Here is a 21,258-nt window from a genome sequence, read left to right on the forward strand (position 1 = left end):
AAAAATCACCTCGACTATTAGGGCCTCTTTTTCAAAGAGACGTGAGCGATTTTTCATATTTCCCGGTGTTTTTATGCTACCAAATTTAATTCGTATGTAGATCTTAGTATGTACATTAAGAATATATGAAAACCTCAAAAGTGAAAATTAGCTCGAAATTTACCACATACGTCGGTTCGTGCAACGGCAGACGATATACATGCCAAGTTTCATTAAGATATCTCTAACAGTTTTTTAGATACGCTGTCCACAAAATTAATTACGGACAGAAGGACGGACGGACAACCCGAAAACATAATGCCTCCGGCGACACTTCGTGGCGGAGGCATAAAAACAGATGTAGGTGAGACAAACTATACATGTGACCCTGCACCTCAAAACAAACAAAAAGTCGCCAGACATGAATTTTTAGTTAAGACCATATTCTGAAAGAGCAGACTTTAAGCTTTAAAATGATGTATAACTCAAATCAAATGGACTCTCCTAACCTATCTAAATATGAGAAAGAAATCACAGACTCAGGAAAAGTGTGAACTGAGAAAAGAGGCTCTGAAGTAGAGTGTCTATTCAAGCGCTTAAACTTTACCAAACCGTGCTGGCTGTGCGATGAATGGGACAAAAAACAGGAAGTAAACCACCAGAGTAACAACAATGACGGAATTATCAGATTACACTGAAATTAAGCATGCCTCATTAACACATTCTGTTCATAATTAATGCCAACTTTCAAAGCAGTAGCACTATCCTTTCAAAAGTTATTAGAGTTGAAAGTGGAGAGTGTGGACAAGGTTTTTTTTTTTTAGAAATGAAAAAGGGATTCTATAAAGACACACCTAATCACACTATTCTACCAAAAATGTTCGAGATAAACTGCTAAAAAAACACACTTTCCTGCCCGTTTTATGATACCAAATTTTAGCATAATGTAAAAGAAGACCCGCTTTTTCAGAAAATATGAAAAAATCAAGTTCAGCTAGGTTGACCCATTTCACTTATTTTCAGTCCTCACGCAATATCAGTGTGTGCGACTTTATGTTCGTTTTGAGGTGCACGGTCACATATACAACCTCACAGGACTTCGAAAACTGGTACTAGTAGTCCGAACGTGAGGTAAAAGTTTGCGTCAATACAAAAAGCAAAACAAAACAAAACAAACCAAAACACAAAACACACACACACACACACACACACACACATAGCCATCACAGCCTTATTTCCCTTGAAGACGGAGCAAAAAGAGATCATATTGATTCTTCTTAAAAGCTTGGTCTATAATTTGTTTATCAAGTAAGTGGTCAACAAGTGAATTAACAATGGATTATGTGGCAAAATTAAAATTAGAGTTAAACTAAATAACATGGGATACTAAGTCTGCACATTTGTTTGTATTTATTTCATTTCTACTTAGAATTCTGATCAAGCTCACATCGAAGAACGAGGCATTGATGTATTGGTTCGCGCCTGGATAGTCGCCTTCCATCATGAGATATGGCCGTGACTTATCCGCTGAATGGAAGAAAAAAGATAAACGCGAGGTTGAAAGAAAAACAAGAGTTACAGAGGGACAAGCATGACGAATAAACCTGAATTAACTGGTTTGAAGCTGCAGATATTCTTCGCAATTGGTTAGAATTTTACTTTTCTTTGAAGCAATATTATGGTCTATGGTCTTTATGTATCGTATGTGACATTTAGTTTGTACCTGAGTGTTTTAAGGGAATAAAATTTCTTTGTGAAAGAAACATATGGCCCAACGCTCATGCATTATGCATCAATCGTCTTTAGTTGTGAGGTGTAGTAATAAGACTGTAAGTAATAATTATGTGCTTATAAGTGCACTTAAATTGTTTCTTTATAGGACCCTATCGTCTCTGTACACCGTCATTAAAAAGATGACTAAAAACAAATACCACCATTGCCAGGCCCCATTTTTTTTTTTTTTTTTTTTGCACCTGGTATGAGGAGGGCATTATGAGTAAATCACACAGCAACATGTGGCGTAACAAGATACTGAGTAATCGCAGAGACAAAATTAATTTGAATAATCCATTGAATCCTATATCCCATCACTGTGCTTAGGGCTGTGACAACTTTGTGTGTGTGTGTGTGTGTGTGTGCGTGTGTGTGTGTGTGTATGTGTGTGCGTGTGTGTGTGTGTGTTCAGTGAGATTATATGATGGTGCTGAAGTAGGTAAAGTTTTGTTGATTAAGTTTCGGCACAATCGAGTCCCAATTATCATAACAGCTTTGTTTGATATCGTACATAACTTGGCAACTCAATAAGAAGAAAAAAAAAAACAACAAAAAAACAAACAAACCCAGAAGCTAACAGGTAGAAATGGATTTAATTAGTTGAAACACACCTGGCACCCTGTCTGCAAAACGGTTCTTTTTCATGTTCTCTGATCTCAGTCCAGCAGAACTCGACAAATTCGTCCCATCTGGTGTAATGTAGTCCAGCAGCTATATTCAGTGATGACGACAAGATGTCATAGAAATAAAGAAAAAATATATCATTTTATTCTCTTATATTCCATGTGTCATCGAAATTATATGCGCGATATTAACGGTGCGTCAATTTACGCGATTTCGCTCAGCTAAGTAAAATGATTTAGAGACATATTTGAAGTACCAATATTAATATCATTGCTTATGTTAACAAATATTAATTTCAGCATTGACACTGAACGTAAACAGAAGGGTAACTTCATTTCAAACTTGATTCAAAGTGCTTATTGCGAATGAAATTCAAACTTGTCTCGATGTTGTTATTGGAAATGAATTAAACGAAATGTGTTTGTTGCTTGTTGGAGAGTGTCATGCTGTATTTGTACAAATAAATCGACCTCAAACTAACCTCAAACTGCTTTGCAATCTCTGACTTGCCAGAAGCAGGGTCAGTTTTCTGCCACTGAGGCCGGACCACTGCGATGTCCAGCAACTGACAGGTCATAACTGGACACACTGACCACTGCAGCAGAGTCTCGTAGATGAACTCGTATTGAGACTGCAGAGTGATGAACACGAGTGTTTGGGAAAAGAGAGAAAGATTGAAGGACAACATGCGATAGCTGTTGACGATGAGTTTATTGTTTACAGACATTATCTGCAATGAATTTAACAGTAAAGTGATAAAAAAATACTCCAAGAAAGAGTATTTCACCATCTTTTACTGCAATACGGAGGAGAGAAGACAAAGCTGTGAAGAACCAATGACAATAAGGAATAACGAAAATATGGCCAAATTTCACGACGTAATGTATTTCGGGCAAGCGGACCATGGTGACCCACGCATGGGGAAACAACATGAACAACGTAAACCTAATATTCATTATTTCGGCTTTCTTGTCAATAAATCTCTGGGAATCTGTTCCAGCTGAGCAAATAAGAGCAACAGAAAAGAAAATATCGATATTAGTGTTATCATTATTATATCACAATCCGAGACAAACCGTGACGTCTCCTGAGACTCTTAAATCTTCTGAATGGCTGAAGTCATGTAAAATTGATGCGTATCATTAAAAAGTTAAGTGAATAAAAAAGAGAAACAAATGTAAAAATGGAAACTATCAGGTCTTAGTCACGGGAGTGCGACAGCAGACAAGACCTTTGCCATAATATCGATTTCTACTTATCGACAGTAGAATGGCTCTACATATCTGAAAAAAAAATTCTTTAAGGATATCCTTATCGTACCTCGACCTGAACCATGAATGAACGTCGTTTCCTCATGTTGTTCACAAAGTTGAATATGTCAACCTTCTTCTCGTGTTTGATCATGGACATCATTGCGTCAATGGTAACGAAGGTTCCCGTGCGGCCAACTCCAGCACTGCGTGAAAAAAAAAATGGGGGAAAAAAAACAACACGTTGGGATTGAAATTAAGGCTGGTAATCCTAGTCATGTAACTACCAGAGGAAACTGAATGAAGGAACCTTAGAGATGTGAGTACGCGAATATCACATGGATAGAGTAACTTTTCACGGTAATGACGAAATGCCTGTAATATACTAGCTGCGTTCACGCTTAAAGGGGAAATCCAGTCCAAATATAAGTTGGTGTGATTAAAAAGAGTAAAATCTTACAAAATTTGACTGAAATCGGCTGAAAGATTCTGAAGTTCTGAAGTTTTGACATTTCTGCAAAACAGTTCTGGTACAGTGGATATGAATATGCAAATGCGTGAGCTCACCATGTCATAACCTCACAATTTTCCACTGGTCATGTACAAACAAAAACAAGATGAAATTCAGTGTTTCTGTCATTGAAGTCTGAAATATGATGTTTTTCCTGGTTGAATAACTACAGAATAATGATCAGTTAGATATACCAGGATTTAAGCCTCGGGCATAATTGCGTTTGAATGGAAAACTGGAAATTTCACAATTTTATAGACAAACTTTACGGCAACCTTAAACTGTGAGGGAATAACATGCTTACTGTGCCATTTGTATACTCATATCAACCGTTCAAGAACTGTTTCCTGAAAAATTAGCGAAACTTCAAAATTTCATAACTTCCTTATTTTTCATCCGATTTCTATCAAAATTTTACCATTGAACTCATAATATGCTACCCTTTCTTATCAGACTAACTTTTTTTTTGACTGGATTTTTCCCCTCTGATACCTGCTTCTTTGTTAGGGTAATGTGATGGCGAATCACAAATATCTTTCCTCAGAGGTCTTAAGGCATTGATATCTTTAGGTTAATCCATCTACAATCATTTAAATATCAGGTTTCAGTTGCACGCACTTTCGAGAAAACCGGCTGTGACGTGTGGACGAAGTATGGTAATGGTACTTCCAAAACGATTATTTTTACTAAGTGCAATGATGTTTTATAATAGCAAATTTAGCAGAGGAAGGTGGATAATGTTTGTCATGCAAACAATGTCTGACTCTTAAATTGTACATTTGAAGGGTAATGCGCCCATGTGTTGTTTTATTCTGGCAATATATGGCAATCATTTGGAGATAAATTGACGTTTATATAAAAGCAGCACACACACACACACACACACATATGTACACTGTGTGGTTTCCTAGGTGGATATTTTTTGTATTCGGATACAGGGGTGTGATAATTTGGCATTTTCCGGTGATGTATAAGTTTGGTTTGTGTGTTGCAACATGACAGGATTGATTTCTCAGGATATTTGATTGTATATCAGTATATAGGAAAGTATATGTGTTATGTATTTCTACCCCGTGCACATTTTATACACACGCTCACATACACACACACATATACACACACACATACACACACACACGGGCACAAAACAAAACACACACATACATGTACGATGTATTTAGTTTTTCAGTGGATGACATTTACATATTGGAATATAGGGGTATAATAATCTGATTTTTTTTTTATGTAAAAGTACTGATTTGTATGTTTATAATGTACTGTATATTCAATTCTGGCAATAGTTATGGATTTTAACATACTGTACATGTTTGTGTAAACGGTACGTGTCTTTTCTTTATTTCATTTATCAATGTATGGACATGTACACATTGTTTGTATAACATCCCTGCACATGCACGTGTACTGTGCATTTTCTTCCAATTGATGCAGACATGTGCGCACATGTTTCGGTACATGGAAACAGGAATTTGATAGGGTGTGTAAGTGTGTGTCTATGTCGTCTGTTTGGGTATGTGTATGTGGTATGTTTCTGCAGTGGGTGGATATCTGTCATCAGTGTTTTGGGTGCGCAGCCGCACACTGACGCTGTGGGTGTGGATTATATTGTGTAGGGGTATGTAGAGCCGCGGAGCTACTACAGTAGCCCTTTGGTTCAGCTGTACATTTGTGATGTGGGCGTGTATGAGGCGTGCGTAGGTGCGGGTGTGTCTGTGTGTGTGTGTGTGTGTGTGTGTGCGTTTGTGTGTGCTTGTGCGTGTGTGTGTGGGGGTGGGTGGGTGTGGGTTTGCGTGTATTGTTTTTGAGTGTTGGATGGGTAGGGTCACGAGCCATGCATGGTAGTTTTTGCGTGTAATAATGATAAGTCATGTACATGTGCAGGGACCAAGTGCAATATTTTGATTATTACAATACGTGTACTTGCTGTACTTTGTTTAGTGTTATGTTACTCGTCCTTCAGTTATGTATACATATTTATTTTCCTTTACATGTGAAATTTTTAATGGAGACTGTTGCAAAGATTTTTATGCCGTAGTGCATGACAATAAACGATCTGAATCTGAATCTGAATCTGAAACTTACCTGCAATGGACCACTAGCGGGGCAGCGTCGGATGGGTGTGCGTTTCTCACGACGTTTCGCAAGTCAATCAGAGGCTGTGAACACTCGGGTTCTCTCTTGTCAGGCCAAATCGTGTAGTGGTACTGACTCACCCATCGAGAGTTTTCGTTGTCTCCCTGGTTAGTGATGGTGATGTGTGATAAATTACACACAAAACAACAACAGATGCAAAACAAAACCGACAACAACAACAACAACAACAACAACAACAAGAAAAAGAGTTTGTTGTTATGTTCATAAAAAAATCTAGGCTCACCCAGAATGTAAATAAATTGAATACATAAAGGACTTTCGTTCAAGAAAGGAAATGAAACAGACTGTTTGAATGGTGTGAAACGCTTGTCACTTCAATGCTTAATTGACTGCTGATAAGTGTCAATTCACTGATTTGTATTGCATTTCCCTGGAGGTATGATAAAAGTAGTCGCCCAGCGATCTCTCAACAGTTTCTCAGTGCTCTTTCATGTCTATTATGGTCTCTCGGTAATCTCCATGTAAAGTTTTTCACTGGTTTCTAATTTTATTTATTCTAATTTCCTGTAATATAGCTCACATTTTTGATTTACAATTATTATTTACAATTCACAACACGTCCAATGACGTTGTATACTGTAGATTGACGACGAAACCGATCATGTACTTTGTATGGAAAGAAACATGCAAATGACATACGAATCGCAACTCCAGTCGACGATGGACGAAACCTGCGTGCTTTTCTTCCTCTTTATTTGTCACGTACATATTGCCGTACCGCTCGCTGCTGTCAGCCTCCGGCCAGTACTGCAGGCATTTAACCTACAGAACATGTAATAGCAAGGAGGATATGATCACCGCCATCAGTGTCACATGCAGCACACGTTTCATGAAGCATGCGGGAAGAAAATGATATAAATACTAATAACACAAATACTACTATTTTCCAGTATATCAACCTCACCATATGGCCATTGCAAAATTATTATTGTAGGACAGTACGTTGGCCCAATGCCAAAATGCCCTTAACACTGTACAAAGTATATGTGTTAAGGGCCTTTTGGCATAAGGCCAACGAGTAATAAACCTACAATTCACAACAAGTTTGTAAATATATATAGCTTTCAGATCCAGTGTAAAACTATGTAAGATATATAAAAGAAAATGCATATGGCATTTATCTTTCGAAGACATTACTTGGTCTAAATTTTAGCATAAGGTGATTTCTCTCCATTACGCAAGTTCCTCCGCTTAAACTAACAGCGGAAACTACTACTACTACTTATTCTTCTTCTTTTTTTTTTTTTTAAAGAGAATGACACTGACATCTTACTCATCTTAATGACGTCACTGCTCATGTGACATTTAAAGTAAACTATTTCTGTCATTATGAGATAACTTAAGAGGAAATTCGGCTGCGTTATAGTTTTTCGGTGAGACACGCCTCTCTACAATTTGCTCACATGTCTCTGTCTGTAAATAACTCCACTGTGATTGAACACCTTAAAGTAATTAATAATGAGAGAATACACAGTGAGGGGGCTTCCGACCTTGCCGTCTTCGACAAGATTGGTCAGCATGACGATTGCCGCTACATTCTGCTGATAGATCATCTGCCAGAAGTCATTCAAGGACGCTGTGTTCGGCCCTATAATCAAAACGACATGATTTTTCTTTTAATCATCAGGAGATATCATATATATATATATATATATGTGCGCGTGTGTGTGTGTGTGTGTGTGTTTGTCTGTCTGTCTGTTAGTGCTAGGTGCAAATATAATATGTAATTTCTTTGAATTTTTCTGGTACATTGTACATCACGACACACATTCTTTAAGCACTTCAAAAGAGCATTTCATGCAGCAGGATCGTTCGTTCTGTTTCAATAATCATAATTTCTTTTCACGCATGAAAGTCACATCCGTCCGTTGAAAGTACAAATCACCTTGTGTTGCTATGTAGGCCTTCTTTTTCCGGTGTCCCTGCAAACAACAAAACAGACACAACAAATGGTGCTGTGATATCTGTAATTTATGTATAAGGCTGGATGACTTCACCATTTAATCTCGACAATTAATCAAGGTATTCTAATCACGCATTATATCATTAGATGGTGATGATTATGATGGTAATGATAATAATAATAATAATAATAATAATAATAATAATAATAATAATAATAATAATAATAATACATTATGTTTGTAATGCGCTTGACGCAATGTTTCTAAGCGCAAAGGGAAAAGACAAAAGGAAAAAGGAAAATCAACAGATAACAGATATCTCTTGCCCCTAAATTATGGAACAATCTCCCCATCAGCATCCGACAAGCCAATACACTAAATTCATTTAAGTCACTCATAAAAACATAATCTCTTTAGGCAGTGTTATCTGTGTTAGTAGTAGTAGTAGTATTTCTAATTGTCGTTATATATGATTGTTTACTGTAGTTATATGTGGATGTCCTTATTCATTGTTTTCTTCTTCACTTGTTCTATATCTTTGTGTTTCCCCAGCGCTTAGAAATATGATATTAAGGGCTTTATAAATGTTATGTATTATTATTATTATTATTATTATTATTATTATTATTATTATTTCTATTTTTATTGTTATCATTATTATTATAACAGACAAATCAAAATACAAGTAATAATAATATGACATGCATCAGTGTGTACTAGTAAATAAACATATACAATAATCGGGTTACAATCAGTACATTCACTTAGGGAAGGAATCGGGTAAATAATCACGTAAACAATTATTTATCTAAATATCTGAATGATGCTTAGTATGCAAGGGTGTAAAAAAAAGAAAAACAAGAAATCTTGCTACTTATGGCCAATAAACAAGGCATATATATACAAAATGATCTACGATGTCTTCTAGATTTTGGTTTTAAGGTTTAGCGACACCTTTGGCAACAGCTGATATTGTGATGCACATCTGTGAGTAGTCTCTTTAAACGGCAAGGTGAAATTTCCCTTTGATAGCGTGAATGAGAGAAAGACAATTTCCTTTTTTTTTTATTATAGATAGAAAGCAAGTCTCCATATACTTACATCGAAGAACGTAGCGTTGATGTAATCTGCTCCTGGTTGGTTTGACTCTGTCTTGAGTTTTACGCGGTGCTCATCGACTTGTGAAAAATCGAAATGAAAAACACAGTTAAAAGTTAACTTATAAAGCACGTTACGATGCTGATTTTCTCGTTCGTATATAGACTTTCTGATGCATGGAAATATACGTCTAGTTGTCAGAGGAGTCATTAGTCTAACTTATATCGACGTTGATAATGCCTTTTTTACATGATTAACATGATTATAAATAGCGTTATGTTATTGTTTACTAAGAGGTCAGTACGTGATTATAACCTTGATAATTTACACGTTCATCATCAGCAAGCAACTTCATGGGCTAATGTGCTAATAAACTTTACTTTATATCACAAGCAAAATGAAATTGACTTACATGTGACTATGTTCTTGTAGCGATTCTTCTTTTTATTCTGTGGAAGGAAAGCTACGCATTCTTCGGGGATTTCGTTGTAGATATCCTGTCGTGCATGAACCAAAACAAAAACAACGAGTTTACACTTCGACAATTATTGATATACATGTATAATACAAACACTTTTACCCTCAGTTGAGTGTATTTTACCAGTATAATCAATATGAAGCAGTTTTTTTTTTTCTGCTGTGCTATTGTAATGAAAATTTACATCTGCTGCTTTCTCAGTTGAATTTACCTATGCGGTTACGCGAGTTGTTGATGCTTAAAAAAACGATCATAATTGATTTTTACTTAGATGTGTTACTACTTTTTAATGGTTTCTGTACAAAATAATATGACTTATGAGGCCGTGACATCTTCACATCATTATTATTGTGTTGCGTGTGATCTACGTTTCCGCCTTTACTGCAGAGCTTGACAGTGTCATGGGCTGCAGCGCTAATTTATTTTTAAAAGGGCATGGGTTTATATGCTTGCCACAAAGTAAGGCCTGTAACAACGGGGGAGCGATCAACGAGACCAATAAAATAACCACAATGTCATCTACTGTACAGGTGTATAATCGTTACTCCTTTTTTTCTCACGATTATGTATTATGTAATCGAAGTAAGAGTCGTCTGGCATATAATTCTCTACAAGCATTGTACCATATTTTTTGTTTGTGGTCATCTTCTTTATCAAGAGTAGCCTCTTCAATCTTGACACTACTTTACAAGAGGGCCTGTCATTATCGTTACCCTAGCGTTTCCAGGTACCCATTTATACACCCCCTGGTCGAGAGGAACATCTTAGGTAAAAACATCTTGTCCAAGGCCGTTAGCACTGGACTGGATTCTAACTCGGGTCCTCCGATTCGGAGTCAGGAGTCGTATCCACTGTATGCCACACAGTGGTCTTTTTCTCATACACAATCGTTTTCAAATAGTCCAGTTTACAGTTTGTCAGTTTTCTTCAAATTATATCGGACAAAAGAAAAATGAAATTTAAAAGAACGGATTATAAAGGGATGGACATAGTTTGACGGAGGTCGGGATTTATATTTTATCTTTTTGCGAAAAAATGAGAAAGCATTTATATGACATATTTAGGAGCATACAATTTTATGAAGAATAAAATGTTAATTTAATGAAAATCGGTTTTGAAATGGCCGGGATATCAAAGCAAAAGCAAAACAAAGAGGTCCTAATACAAGGTGGGATCCACCTCTTATTAGAACCCTCTGCTTTTTGAATATACATCTCAGCCATGTTAAAACCGATTTTAATCAACTAAACTTTGAATCCTTTCAGAATTGTCCGTTTTTAACGTGTCTAAAGTGGTTTTTAATTATCTCGCAAAAAGCTAAAACATAGAATCCCTCTCAATCATGATCTCAATCAGAACTATTGTATACCATCCCTTTAAACACATCAAGAATGATATGGAAAACATCGCTGATGACAGTGAAACAAAGCGCCAAATGAACAAAATATGAAAATGAAGGCTGTTTGAATGAGCATGCAAGGCTTCTTTTGTCTTCATACCTTGAACTCTTTCCCGAGGCCTTCCGCTGAAAGTCGCTTCTTCTTCACGTATTTCGCCAAGTTACTCAAAAGAATGGGCCGATAAATGGCGGGGGTCACCTTCACTGGTGGCTTGACAGGTTCTTCGGGTGGGGATTCCACAACACTTGCATAATTGCCCATACTGTACGCTAGAAAGCAAAGAATTGTGTGTATTTAATTTTGTTAAAGTTTGGCAAAATATAGAGATATGGTATATTCATACTAATATACATATTGGAAGGTAGACATAATTTAGAAGACTCTTTATTACATTATTTTTTATCTTTAATATCAAAATACATCATGCTGACTTAAATAACATCAATTTGGCCGCATACATGACTGACGTAATCATATGGGGCCTATATTTCATGTTAAAAATCTTAGAAAACTATACCTTAGAAGTATGATACAGGAAATGATTATATTTTTGTATATTAATATGCAGCTGCTGTCGAGAACAATGTTGAATGGGCTTCCGTGTGGAAGTATATCATTGATTTGTGCAGAGCTAATATTGGAAAATATTATGTCATCGCATACTTTCATAAATTTTATGATATTGCACTGTATCTGACCTTTTAATCTATTAAGACCTTAACCAGATGAGGACGGGCTGATTTTGCTACAACACGCATTTCCCATAGACCCCTGCCGGAGTATATACGAAATGCATCCATCATCATCCAGTTTTATCTACAATGTATTCATATGACGGTACGTTAATGATTTTAATCTGCGATTGAAGGGATATTTTGGTGGAGATGAGGATTAGGGTTTTAACTTTTTGCGATATACCAAAAAAGCACTGATGAAATATAGTACAGAGCACACCATTCTAAGAGGAATTCAAAGCTTATTTGATGAAAATCGATTTTGGAATGGCTGAGACAAACAAAAACAAGTAAAACAAAGCAATCTTGATAAAAGATGGGTCCCACCATGTTTTTAGTATCTCAGCCATTTCAAAACCAATTTTCATCAGATAAACATTGATTTTCTCTTGAAATTACACGCTATTTCATATTTCATAAGAGGTTTCTCATTGACTCATTATCTCACCCTAAAATGTTAGAAACCTGAAGTTAGGTCTCAACCAAAACGCAATCCCTTTCATTCAAAGAGATAACTACATTTTGCTGCAGAAATATCAGTCCCTGCCTATGGCATAATAACTTTCAAGTTAAGGAGCATATAACAAACTTCCTAATCACTTACAATTGTCAGTTACAGGTATAGGGTTGGTCATGTCAGCTTTCGGTAGCGGTATTGGAGGGGACCTGTGAATAGCAGAAACGCGACAACAATCAAAGTCGAATAAATCATTCTAAGAAACTCCTGGCGGTATGCCAATTATACATTAAATTGAAAGTAAAACACCTCCTAATTCATTTTGAATTCATAAAGAGAATTTGACTGCGCTTACAAAACAAAACAGAAAGAAAAAGACAAACCCGAAACCAACCAACAAAACAAAAGCGCGGTTCATTAGAACTAGCGATACACTCTAATTGCGCAGGGAATAACTCTTATTCATCGTTATTGCTATACTTCTATATTTTGAATTTCAAGGCGTACAATTAGGAAGATCAATGTTACTGTAGCAAGAGTTATTTGGAATATACAAGCGTGCACTTTGGTCACAGACAGGGAATCAGGGAACTTATTCCCATGTGATGTCACAGTAGTGCGTGTTGATATAAAAGTGAGACAAGTGAGAAGATGTAGGAGTTTTTTTTTTTTTTTTTTGGGGGGGGGGGGCTGTCGAATTGACTCACTTTGTTACAAAATTTATGTTACCAACTGAAACATAGCAATTACCACAAGGACATTATTCATTCTAGGAGACTCTCGTGTTGACGATATTGTGACCTGTCAATGCATTACGTACGTTACCAAAGAAACGTGAATCAACTTCGCGACAACAGCTGCTGTCAACGAAGGAATGCTATAGTTTGACGAAAATCTAAAGTCTCGTGTCTTAATTTAATGCTTCCTCCTGCTTCCCACTTGTTTGATACTTGTTCATGTATGGCATGTATGGTACGATATAATAATGCCAGTATGGGTTGATATGACCTAAACTAGTACATGTTTTATTGTATCTTAGCTGTAAGGCCCTTTTAACTCAGTTTCTCCGGTGTTGCAATGTTAGGTTTTTGGGAAATAACAGTGGAACACCCGAATATCAGTGGGAAGCTTAGACCGCTGCAGAGAATAGAATTAGATCAAGGAAAAAGCCTCGATGCCAAGTTTCCTACATGTATTAGCTAGGCTATCAGTGATGCGTGCTTGATATTCGTATCGAAGAGTGGTCGTACTTACTATATGCCTACGGAATCAGAGAGAGAGAGAGAGAGAGAGAGCGGGAGAGGGATATATATATATATATATATATATATATATATATATATTGTTATGGATACATGTGCATTGTACTATCATTTCTGGGCACTTGATTGTTCCGCGGAGGAATATGTAAATAAAGAGTTCGACAAGATGACCGAGATCGACCAAACACCTTTTTTGAGAGTCTGGGTATTTTTGGTGGTTATGATGGTTCGTTAGGCCAAGTTAACCTCCCGTAACAAATTGGGGGCACGTCCGGGAGTTTGGCAGGGTTTCTGCGGACTTAGGTGATTTGGTCGGGCTTGATATGATCCCAGGAGTGTTTTTTCGTTCTCGCTTGGCCGATGAATTTCGGTGAGTAGCGTGGTGTAGCACTCTATGCTATGGCGTGGACAATGGCGATCGCGATACAGTTTACGTCGCGTCGCGCAACTACGTACAGTACTGTATGTAGTTTGCATCGTGATTGTTACAGTTTACTGTATGTGCAGGTGTTACGATTTGAGAAAGCATGATGCGTTTATGGGGTAGTGTGTGTGTGTGTGTGCATGCAGATGGAGCGGAGTGATATGTTATACAGTTTGATGTAAATCGGTCGTCTTTCTGTGTCTGCGTAAGGGAAATACACGTTCGTATTTCTTTCGGGATCGAAAGGGTTAATTTGGCACGTGCGTAGTGTTGAGGATGGTTTAGTCCAGTTACACGCTGCGCGTGTGTAGTGTTTGCGTGGAAACGTTGGTCAAACGTTGGTCGTTGGTCCCGTACGTGGTGGTTCGTGTGTGGTTCAGCATACGGGTTATTCTACGGCGGTTCGTATGTGGTTAAGCATACGGGTTATTCCACGGTGGTTTGTATGTGGTTTAGCATACAGGTGATTTCACGGTGGTTCGTGTGTGGTTTAGCACACGGGTTATTCCACGGTGGTTTGTATGTGGTTTAGCATACAGGTGATTTCACGGTGGTTCGTGTGTGGTATAGCACACGGGTTATTCCACGGTGGTTTGTGTGTGGTTTAGCACACAGGTAATGCCATTGTTGTTCGTGTGTGGTTGAGCACACGGGTTATTTTAAGTCGGTTCGTATGTGGTGTAGCATACGGGTTATTCCCAGTCGGGTCGTGTGTGGTATAGCATACGGGTTATTGTTTATAGTGCGACTGGTTTTCTTCAGTTGAAAAGAGTTTTTCAGCTGGCTGGCTGGTGATAGTCAGGTTTTCTTGTTGCACTATTAACTGTACATTATTGGTGCATAATGGAGAAAGATCAAGAGTTTTCCATTGAGAAGTTTGTGGATTCACCCACAGTTGAGGAGTTGCTAACCTTGAAAAAGGTTGATTTGTTGCATGTTGCAGAAAACTACAAGGTTCCTGCTGTGAAGAGTACAATGAAAAAGTCAGAGATTACACAGCACACAATCAAATTTCTTGTAGATGAAGAAGTATTTCCCCTCCAGGCATTGCGTAGCATATCAGGTAGTCCCCCTGGTGATGTGCAAGGGAGTGTAGAAGTACGTCTGAAAGAGCTTGAACTTGAGAAAGCGAGAATTGAGTTAGAGAGAGAGAGGGTTTCTCTAGAAAGGGCTCGTCAAGTTGGTGAGAGAGAGTATGGTGTAAGCGTCAGTGGTGGGCATTTTGATATCGCCAAAAATGTCAGAATGGTCCCCGAGTTCGATGAAGGAGATGTGGATAGATATTTCCTGCATTTCGAACAGGTGGCGGATAGCATGGAGTGGCCGAAAGAAAAATGGCCTCATCTCTTGCAGACTAAGTTAAAGGGAAAGGCATGTGATGCTTATGCTTCACTGTCGCGCGAAGAGGCTCAGCATTACGCAATAGTAAAAAAGGCAATCATGAACGCGTACGCCTTAGTTCCTGAAGCGTACAGACAGAAATTCAGGAATAGTAGAAAACTAGAGTCACAGTCATTCAGAGAGTTTGCAAAAGTGAAGGAAATTGCCTTCACTCGTTGGCTGCAATCAGTAGGCGTGGCTACTGTTGAAGATTTGCGGGAACTTGTGCTACTAGAGGAGTTTAAGAGGTCGCTACCTCAAGAGGTGCGTTCGCATATTGAGGAACAAAAGGTGAAAACTTTGTTGGTAGCTAGTACAATGGCTGATGAGTATACTTTGTCCCGTAGTCATGGAAACAGGTATGTAGGAAGCAAATATGCAGCTCCTAATCGTCTAAGTGTTGGCAAGACAAATTCTAGCAGTAAGACAGAGGTGAAAGCTGGTCTAGTGGTAGAAAATGAGACTGACAAGAAAGGTAGGAACACTGAGAAGCCTATTGTGTGTTTCCATTGTAGGCAACCAGGGCATGTGAAGTCTAATTGTCCCATTCTGAACAAGAAAAAACAGGAAAAAGACAAAGAAAAGAAGTCTCATCCCAATGGATTGGTGAGTCGTTCGGTTGAATCGACAGGTGATGGGTGTGAACAAGTTCAGAGTGTGATTAAGTCAGCTGATCAAGACAAGATTAAGTCTCAGTATGAACCATTCACTTCTGTAGGCTATGTGTCATTGGTAGGGTGTGATGAAGCTAGAAAGGTTACCATCCTGCGAGATACTGGTGCATCCCAGTCATTGATTCTTGACAGTGTTTTACCTTTTGGGCAAACGTCGTCCACAGGCACAAGTGTACTGTTACAAGGAGTAGAAGGAGGTTACGTTGAGGCCCCTCTTCACACAGTCGATTTGCAGTCAGGCCTAGTTTCAGGAAGGGTGAGCCTTGGTGTTAGGAAGTCACTTCCTATGTATGGTGTAGCATTGATATTAGGCAATGATCTTGCAGGAGACAAAGTGACTATTCCAGTGGTCAGTGCAGTCCCTTTGGATAAAGAAGGAAATGAGACAGCTGCATTGGTTCAGGAATTCCCTGAAGTTTTCCCAGGTTGTGTAGTCACACGTTCCATGTGTAGAAAATCAGAGGAGTCTGAAATGAAGGCTAGTCCAGGGGATATCGGTCTAGAAGGGAGTTTCTTCTGTCAGATGGATGATGTAGAAGTAAGTAGAAACGCAGCGTCAAAATCACATCAGATAGGAGATGAGTCTCAGCCTGTAGATGAAACTGATGTTGAGAGAAGTGCAGGTGAGAGTGTGAAGCCATTCATGTGTGTGGTTGGAGAAGAGTTGAATCACACAACAGATGATCAATGTGCTGAACTAGAAAGGAAGTGTTCAAGTGTGAAGCTTAAGAACTCGGATGCACTTCGTGATCTTGACAGGAAATTGGGTCATTTGTCCCATGGTGAGAGAGATGATGTGAAACAGATCATTGCAGATTTTCCTGAGTTGTTTTCAGATGTTCCTGGTCGCACAAGTGTGGTGCAACATGATGTGGATGTTGGGGAGACAGATCCCATCAAGCAGCACCCTTATCGTGCTAACCCAGAGAAGATGCAACATTTGCAGAGGGAGGTGGAGTACATGTTAGAACATAACATTGTAGAACCAAGCACTAGTGCATGGAGTTCACCATGTGTATTAGTTCCCAAGCCGGATGGCTCATATCGCTTTTGCACGGATTATAGGAAGGTGAATTCATGTACCAAATCGGACTGCTTCCCTATTCCAAGAGTTGATGACTGCATCGATCGTATTGGAAAAGCGAGCTATGTAAGCAAGTTTGACCTACTGAAAGGGTATTGGCAGATACCTTTAACACAGAGAGCAAAGGAGATTTCTGCGTTTGTAACTTCAAAGGGCCTTTTCCAGTATACCGTGATGCCGTTTGGGATGAAAAACGCCCCGGCTACATTCCAACGCATGATGAATGAGTTGATTTGTGGATTGGATGGCTGTGAGGTATACATCGATGATGTGGTGGTTTACAGCGATTCTTGGGATGACCATGTGAGAACGGTGAGGGAGTTGTTCAAGCGGTTGTCAGCAGCCAGTCTCACAGTTAACTTGGTGAAAAGTGAGTTTGGGCATAGTGAAGTGCAGTTTCTTGGTCACGTCGTTGGTCATGGTCGAGTTCGTCCCGCAGCGGCTAAAGTCCAAGCAGTCCAAGATGTCCCTGTTCCCAAGACGAGGAAGGAGCTGATGAGATTCATCGGCATGGCCGGATACTACCGTCGCTTCTGCCATAACTTCTCGGATGTTGTGGCACCCTTGACTGATCTCCTGCGGAAGAACGTGAAGTTCCAGTGGTCAGCCGCATGCCAGTCTGCGTTTGACCAAGTGAAGGCAATCCTGTCGAGTGGTCCTGTATTGGCAGCGCCGGACTTCAAGAAAGGCTTCAGCCTAGCTGTCGATGCCAGCGATGTCGGAGCAGGCGCCGTGCTGATGCAAGCTGATGACGATGGAGTGGACAGACCGGTCTGCTACTTCTCAAAGAAGTTCAACGCGCACCAGCGGAAGTATTCTACCGTTGAGAAGGAGACCCTAGCGTTAATTCTTTCGCTCAGCCATTTTGATGTCTACGTGGGCAGCACAACTCAACCGATTGTTGTGTGGACTGATCACAACCCACTGACATTCGTCAACAGAATGAGAAACAAAAACCAAAGACTGATGCGATGGAGTTTAATCCTACAGGAGTATAACCTTGACATTAAGCACATTCGCGGAAAGGAAAACATTGTCGCAGACGCCCTTTCTCGTGCTTAATTGAGACATCTCAATATTTTGTCTTGTTGCCAGATGCAACATTTGTGCAAATGTATTTTATGTTTGCAACACTTTAAACAGGTGTAATTTGTTTTGCAAGTACACAGGACAGTGTGTGTACATCATGTATATGTACAAGTGGTACATGTATGCATCTTGCATACACTATAATTGTGATGCCAACAGCATGAATGGCACTTTGAATGTGTAAATAACAACATGGAAGTATCTTCAGACATGTTTGTGTTAATAAGGAAACACAGCAAATTATATTTGTGCTTTGAGTCACTCTCCAAAAGAAGACACTATGAAGGCTGTTTTAAGTTATGCTAGCCATCAACAGTTGTCAAGAATGTGAGTTGTTGGTAAATTGATTTCAAACAGGTAGTGTCGCTGTTTGTATAGAGAATGTGGTGTATCGAGTAATGTAGGTACAGTTCAGGTACTTGAAGTTTCATACTTGTACATGTACAGGTATTGGTTAAATTTGTTGTGGCACATACCCTAAGTTGAGTGGATGTTGCCTTTTGGATCTAATTAGCATGTATACTTTATTGGGTACAGAAATTAAATAGTTATGCATGTACAAAGCTTTTGCTCATTATTATACCTCAATCATTGCCTTGGCGAAGGTATTCAGTATTTCACAGTTGATCCAACATACCAACAGGCATGTATTTAAGCGAACTGTGTTATACCAGGATGTATACAGGCAGGTATACACTCACTTATTAAGTTTAGGTGTACACACAGGTTGTCATCAAGTATATCTCATTCAGGTTCATTTGATGTTTTGTCAGGCAGGTCATACTTATGGTGTTTTGTATGTTGACAGGAAAGTTTTCAGAAACATAAGTAGGATATATGACATTTGTTGATGTTTTAACGTTTCAATAGATGCTGACACAACGTGTACAGGTATATGTAAGTCACATATCATGGAATATGATGCGGTTATAGGTAATATGATGTACATTGTATATGATTACATCAGTTGGATTATATGCAGTTGTTTGTGGAAGAGATGACGTGTTTATGATCTTCGTACACAGGTTAATCATTATGACCGTGTAAAATTGACTTATATGTATGTTCTAATGAGGAAACCATCTGATTTTGGTACAACGTGTATCGTTTGTATGCATGACATGATTGCATAAAGGTTAAGGTGTTGAGAAAGTTAATATTGTAGTATTCAGTGTTGCACAACTACATGCAATTCCAGTATGCTGTAACTAACAAGCAGCAGTAACTCACGAGAGTGTAAGATTGGAACATGTTGAATGGTACTAAAGTCATACATGTTTTATCACAGGTTTTGATAATGATATAGCCATAGCATACTTCGTTTATGTGTTCTTATAGTGATGCAACCATGGTAAATTCATGGAGTTATAAGTGTGAATTGGAAGAGGAATGTACAATGCTGTTCCAAAATATTGTGCCAAGGTACATAGAGTCCATTTGTGTTAAAAACGTTAAATGTACTCTTTTAGGGGGGAAGTGTTATGGATACATGTGCATTGTACTATCATTTCTGGGCACTTGATTGTTCCGCGGAGGAATATGTAAATAAAGAGTTCGACAAGATGACCGAGATCGACCAAACACCTTGTTTGAGAGTCTGGGTATTTTTGGTGGTTATGATGGTTCGTTAGGCCAAGTTAACCTCCCGTAACAATATATATATATATATATATATATATATATATATATATAGAGAGAGAGAGAGAGAGAGAGAGAGAGAGCATGTCAACGGTTTATGACGTTAGTTCGATGGCTTCATGTTCCGACAAAGTGTACACGTTCTTACGTTTTCGTTTAATGTTACACTCACCGTCGCTTTCGATAGAACAGAAAGCCACCAGAGACCAGAATAATCAAGAGTACTGGGATACCGACACCAAGCCCAATGGGCAAACCTTTGAGAACAACATGGACATGAAGACAATACAGTTATATGCTATGGAATGTTGTTACATCGAGCATGAACAGGAAGACAGTATATAAGACTTATTTATCGTTTTCTTTTGGTTGTTGCCATTTTTATGATAAAAAAGCCTAGAAGTGTGATGATTAAGTATCTCAATCTCTGTGTGGGTCTTTGATTTATTTCCCCCCTCTTTTTTTCTCTCATTTCCAGTCAGGACACCATTTTCTGAACTTCATGAATCAAACTCAGGTAATAATCAGTGTCTTAATGTTGAATAGAAACGCAATCTCAATAAGAATGGTTGAAGGACCCAAGGTCTAGGATAATTCCAAAGCTTACTGTCAGTTTATATGAGAGCGCATGACCCTTTGTAAATAGTTTTAGAAGTTGTGAAGGTTGATGTTGGTTGTTCCATTTCAATGAGCTTTCATAAAGATGGTTGCAGCCTATTATTCACCACTGTCTCACACTGAGCTATCCGACTTAAGCTCATGATAGTACTCTTGGTAGCCAGTACCAGTTATTTTTTATTATTGTGATTTAAAAAACAAAAACAAAACATATTTCATGTGTACAATGTACATGCGAACAACAACAACAACAACCACAAAAGAATAGATTAAATTCCAGCGTTATGTCGATGTAATGCTATTTGTCTATCAGTTCCAACAAGCTGACAATCGTTATTCTGTGTTGTAATTGATCGGTTTATGTTTCTTTTTTACTATGAATTGTCACTTCTATTGGATTAAAAAAACATGGGGAACCACTAGCCGTTTCTAAATTTCGTTACAAGATGTTCTATTTTGAAAATATGAATAACGTAAAAAAAAATCAGACATTTATCTCTATGTACTGATGGGCATATCTACAGCGTTTTATCTGTTAACAACGATGACAAATTCTGTCAGTTGCATACGAAATCTCATTTTTTTTTTCATTTTCATCCATTCATTCATCTATTTTTTTTTGTGTTATTTCCATCAGAAACATATACAATGTGTAACTATTTTACAGAAATTAAAGACATAGGCCATAAGTTACATCAAAAATGCATTA

At 38.3% G+C, this 21,258-nt stretch overlaps 1 protein-coding gene across 1 annotated transcript in view; it reads right to left on the bottom strand.

Annotated features, from left to right (window-relative positions):
* The window catches only part of LOC140236606 (uncharacterized), an 89,314-nt gene that overhangs the window by 7,930 nt on the left and 60,126 nt on the right, over positions 1–21,258 (bottom strand). Inside the window, 13 exon segments of the mRNA XM_072316529.1 lie at positions 1,427–1,506; positions 2,364–2,463; positions 2,858–3,007; positions 3,697–3,832; positions 6,238–6,392; positions 6,949–7,071; positions 7,800–7,897; positions 8,195–8,231; positions 9,315–9,391; positions 9,724–9,808; positions 11,289–11,458; positions 17,558–17,673; positions 20,104–20,188. Of these exon segments, the coding sequence (XP_072172630.1) occupies positions 1,427–1,506; positions 2,364–2,463; positions 2,858–3,007; positions 3,697–3,832; positions 6,238–6,392; positions 6,949–7,071; positions 7,800–7,897; positions 8,195–8,231; positions 9,315–9,391; positions 9,724–9,808; positions 11,289–11,458; positions 17,558–17,673; positions 20,104–20,188 (1,412 nt within the window).

Source organism: Diadema setosum, chromosome 13, assembly GCF_964275005.1.
Source record: "Diadema setosum chromosome 13, eeDiaSeto1, whole genome shotgun sequence".
In the NCBI taxonomy this organism is placed as follows: domain Eukaryota; kingdom Metazoa; phylum Echinodermata; class Echinoidea; order Diadematoida; family Diadematidae; genus Diadema; species Diadema setosum.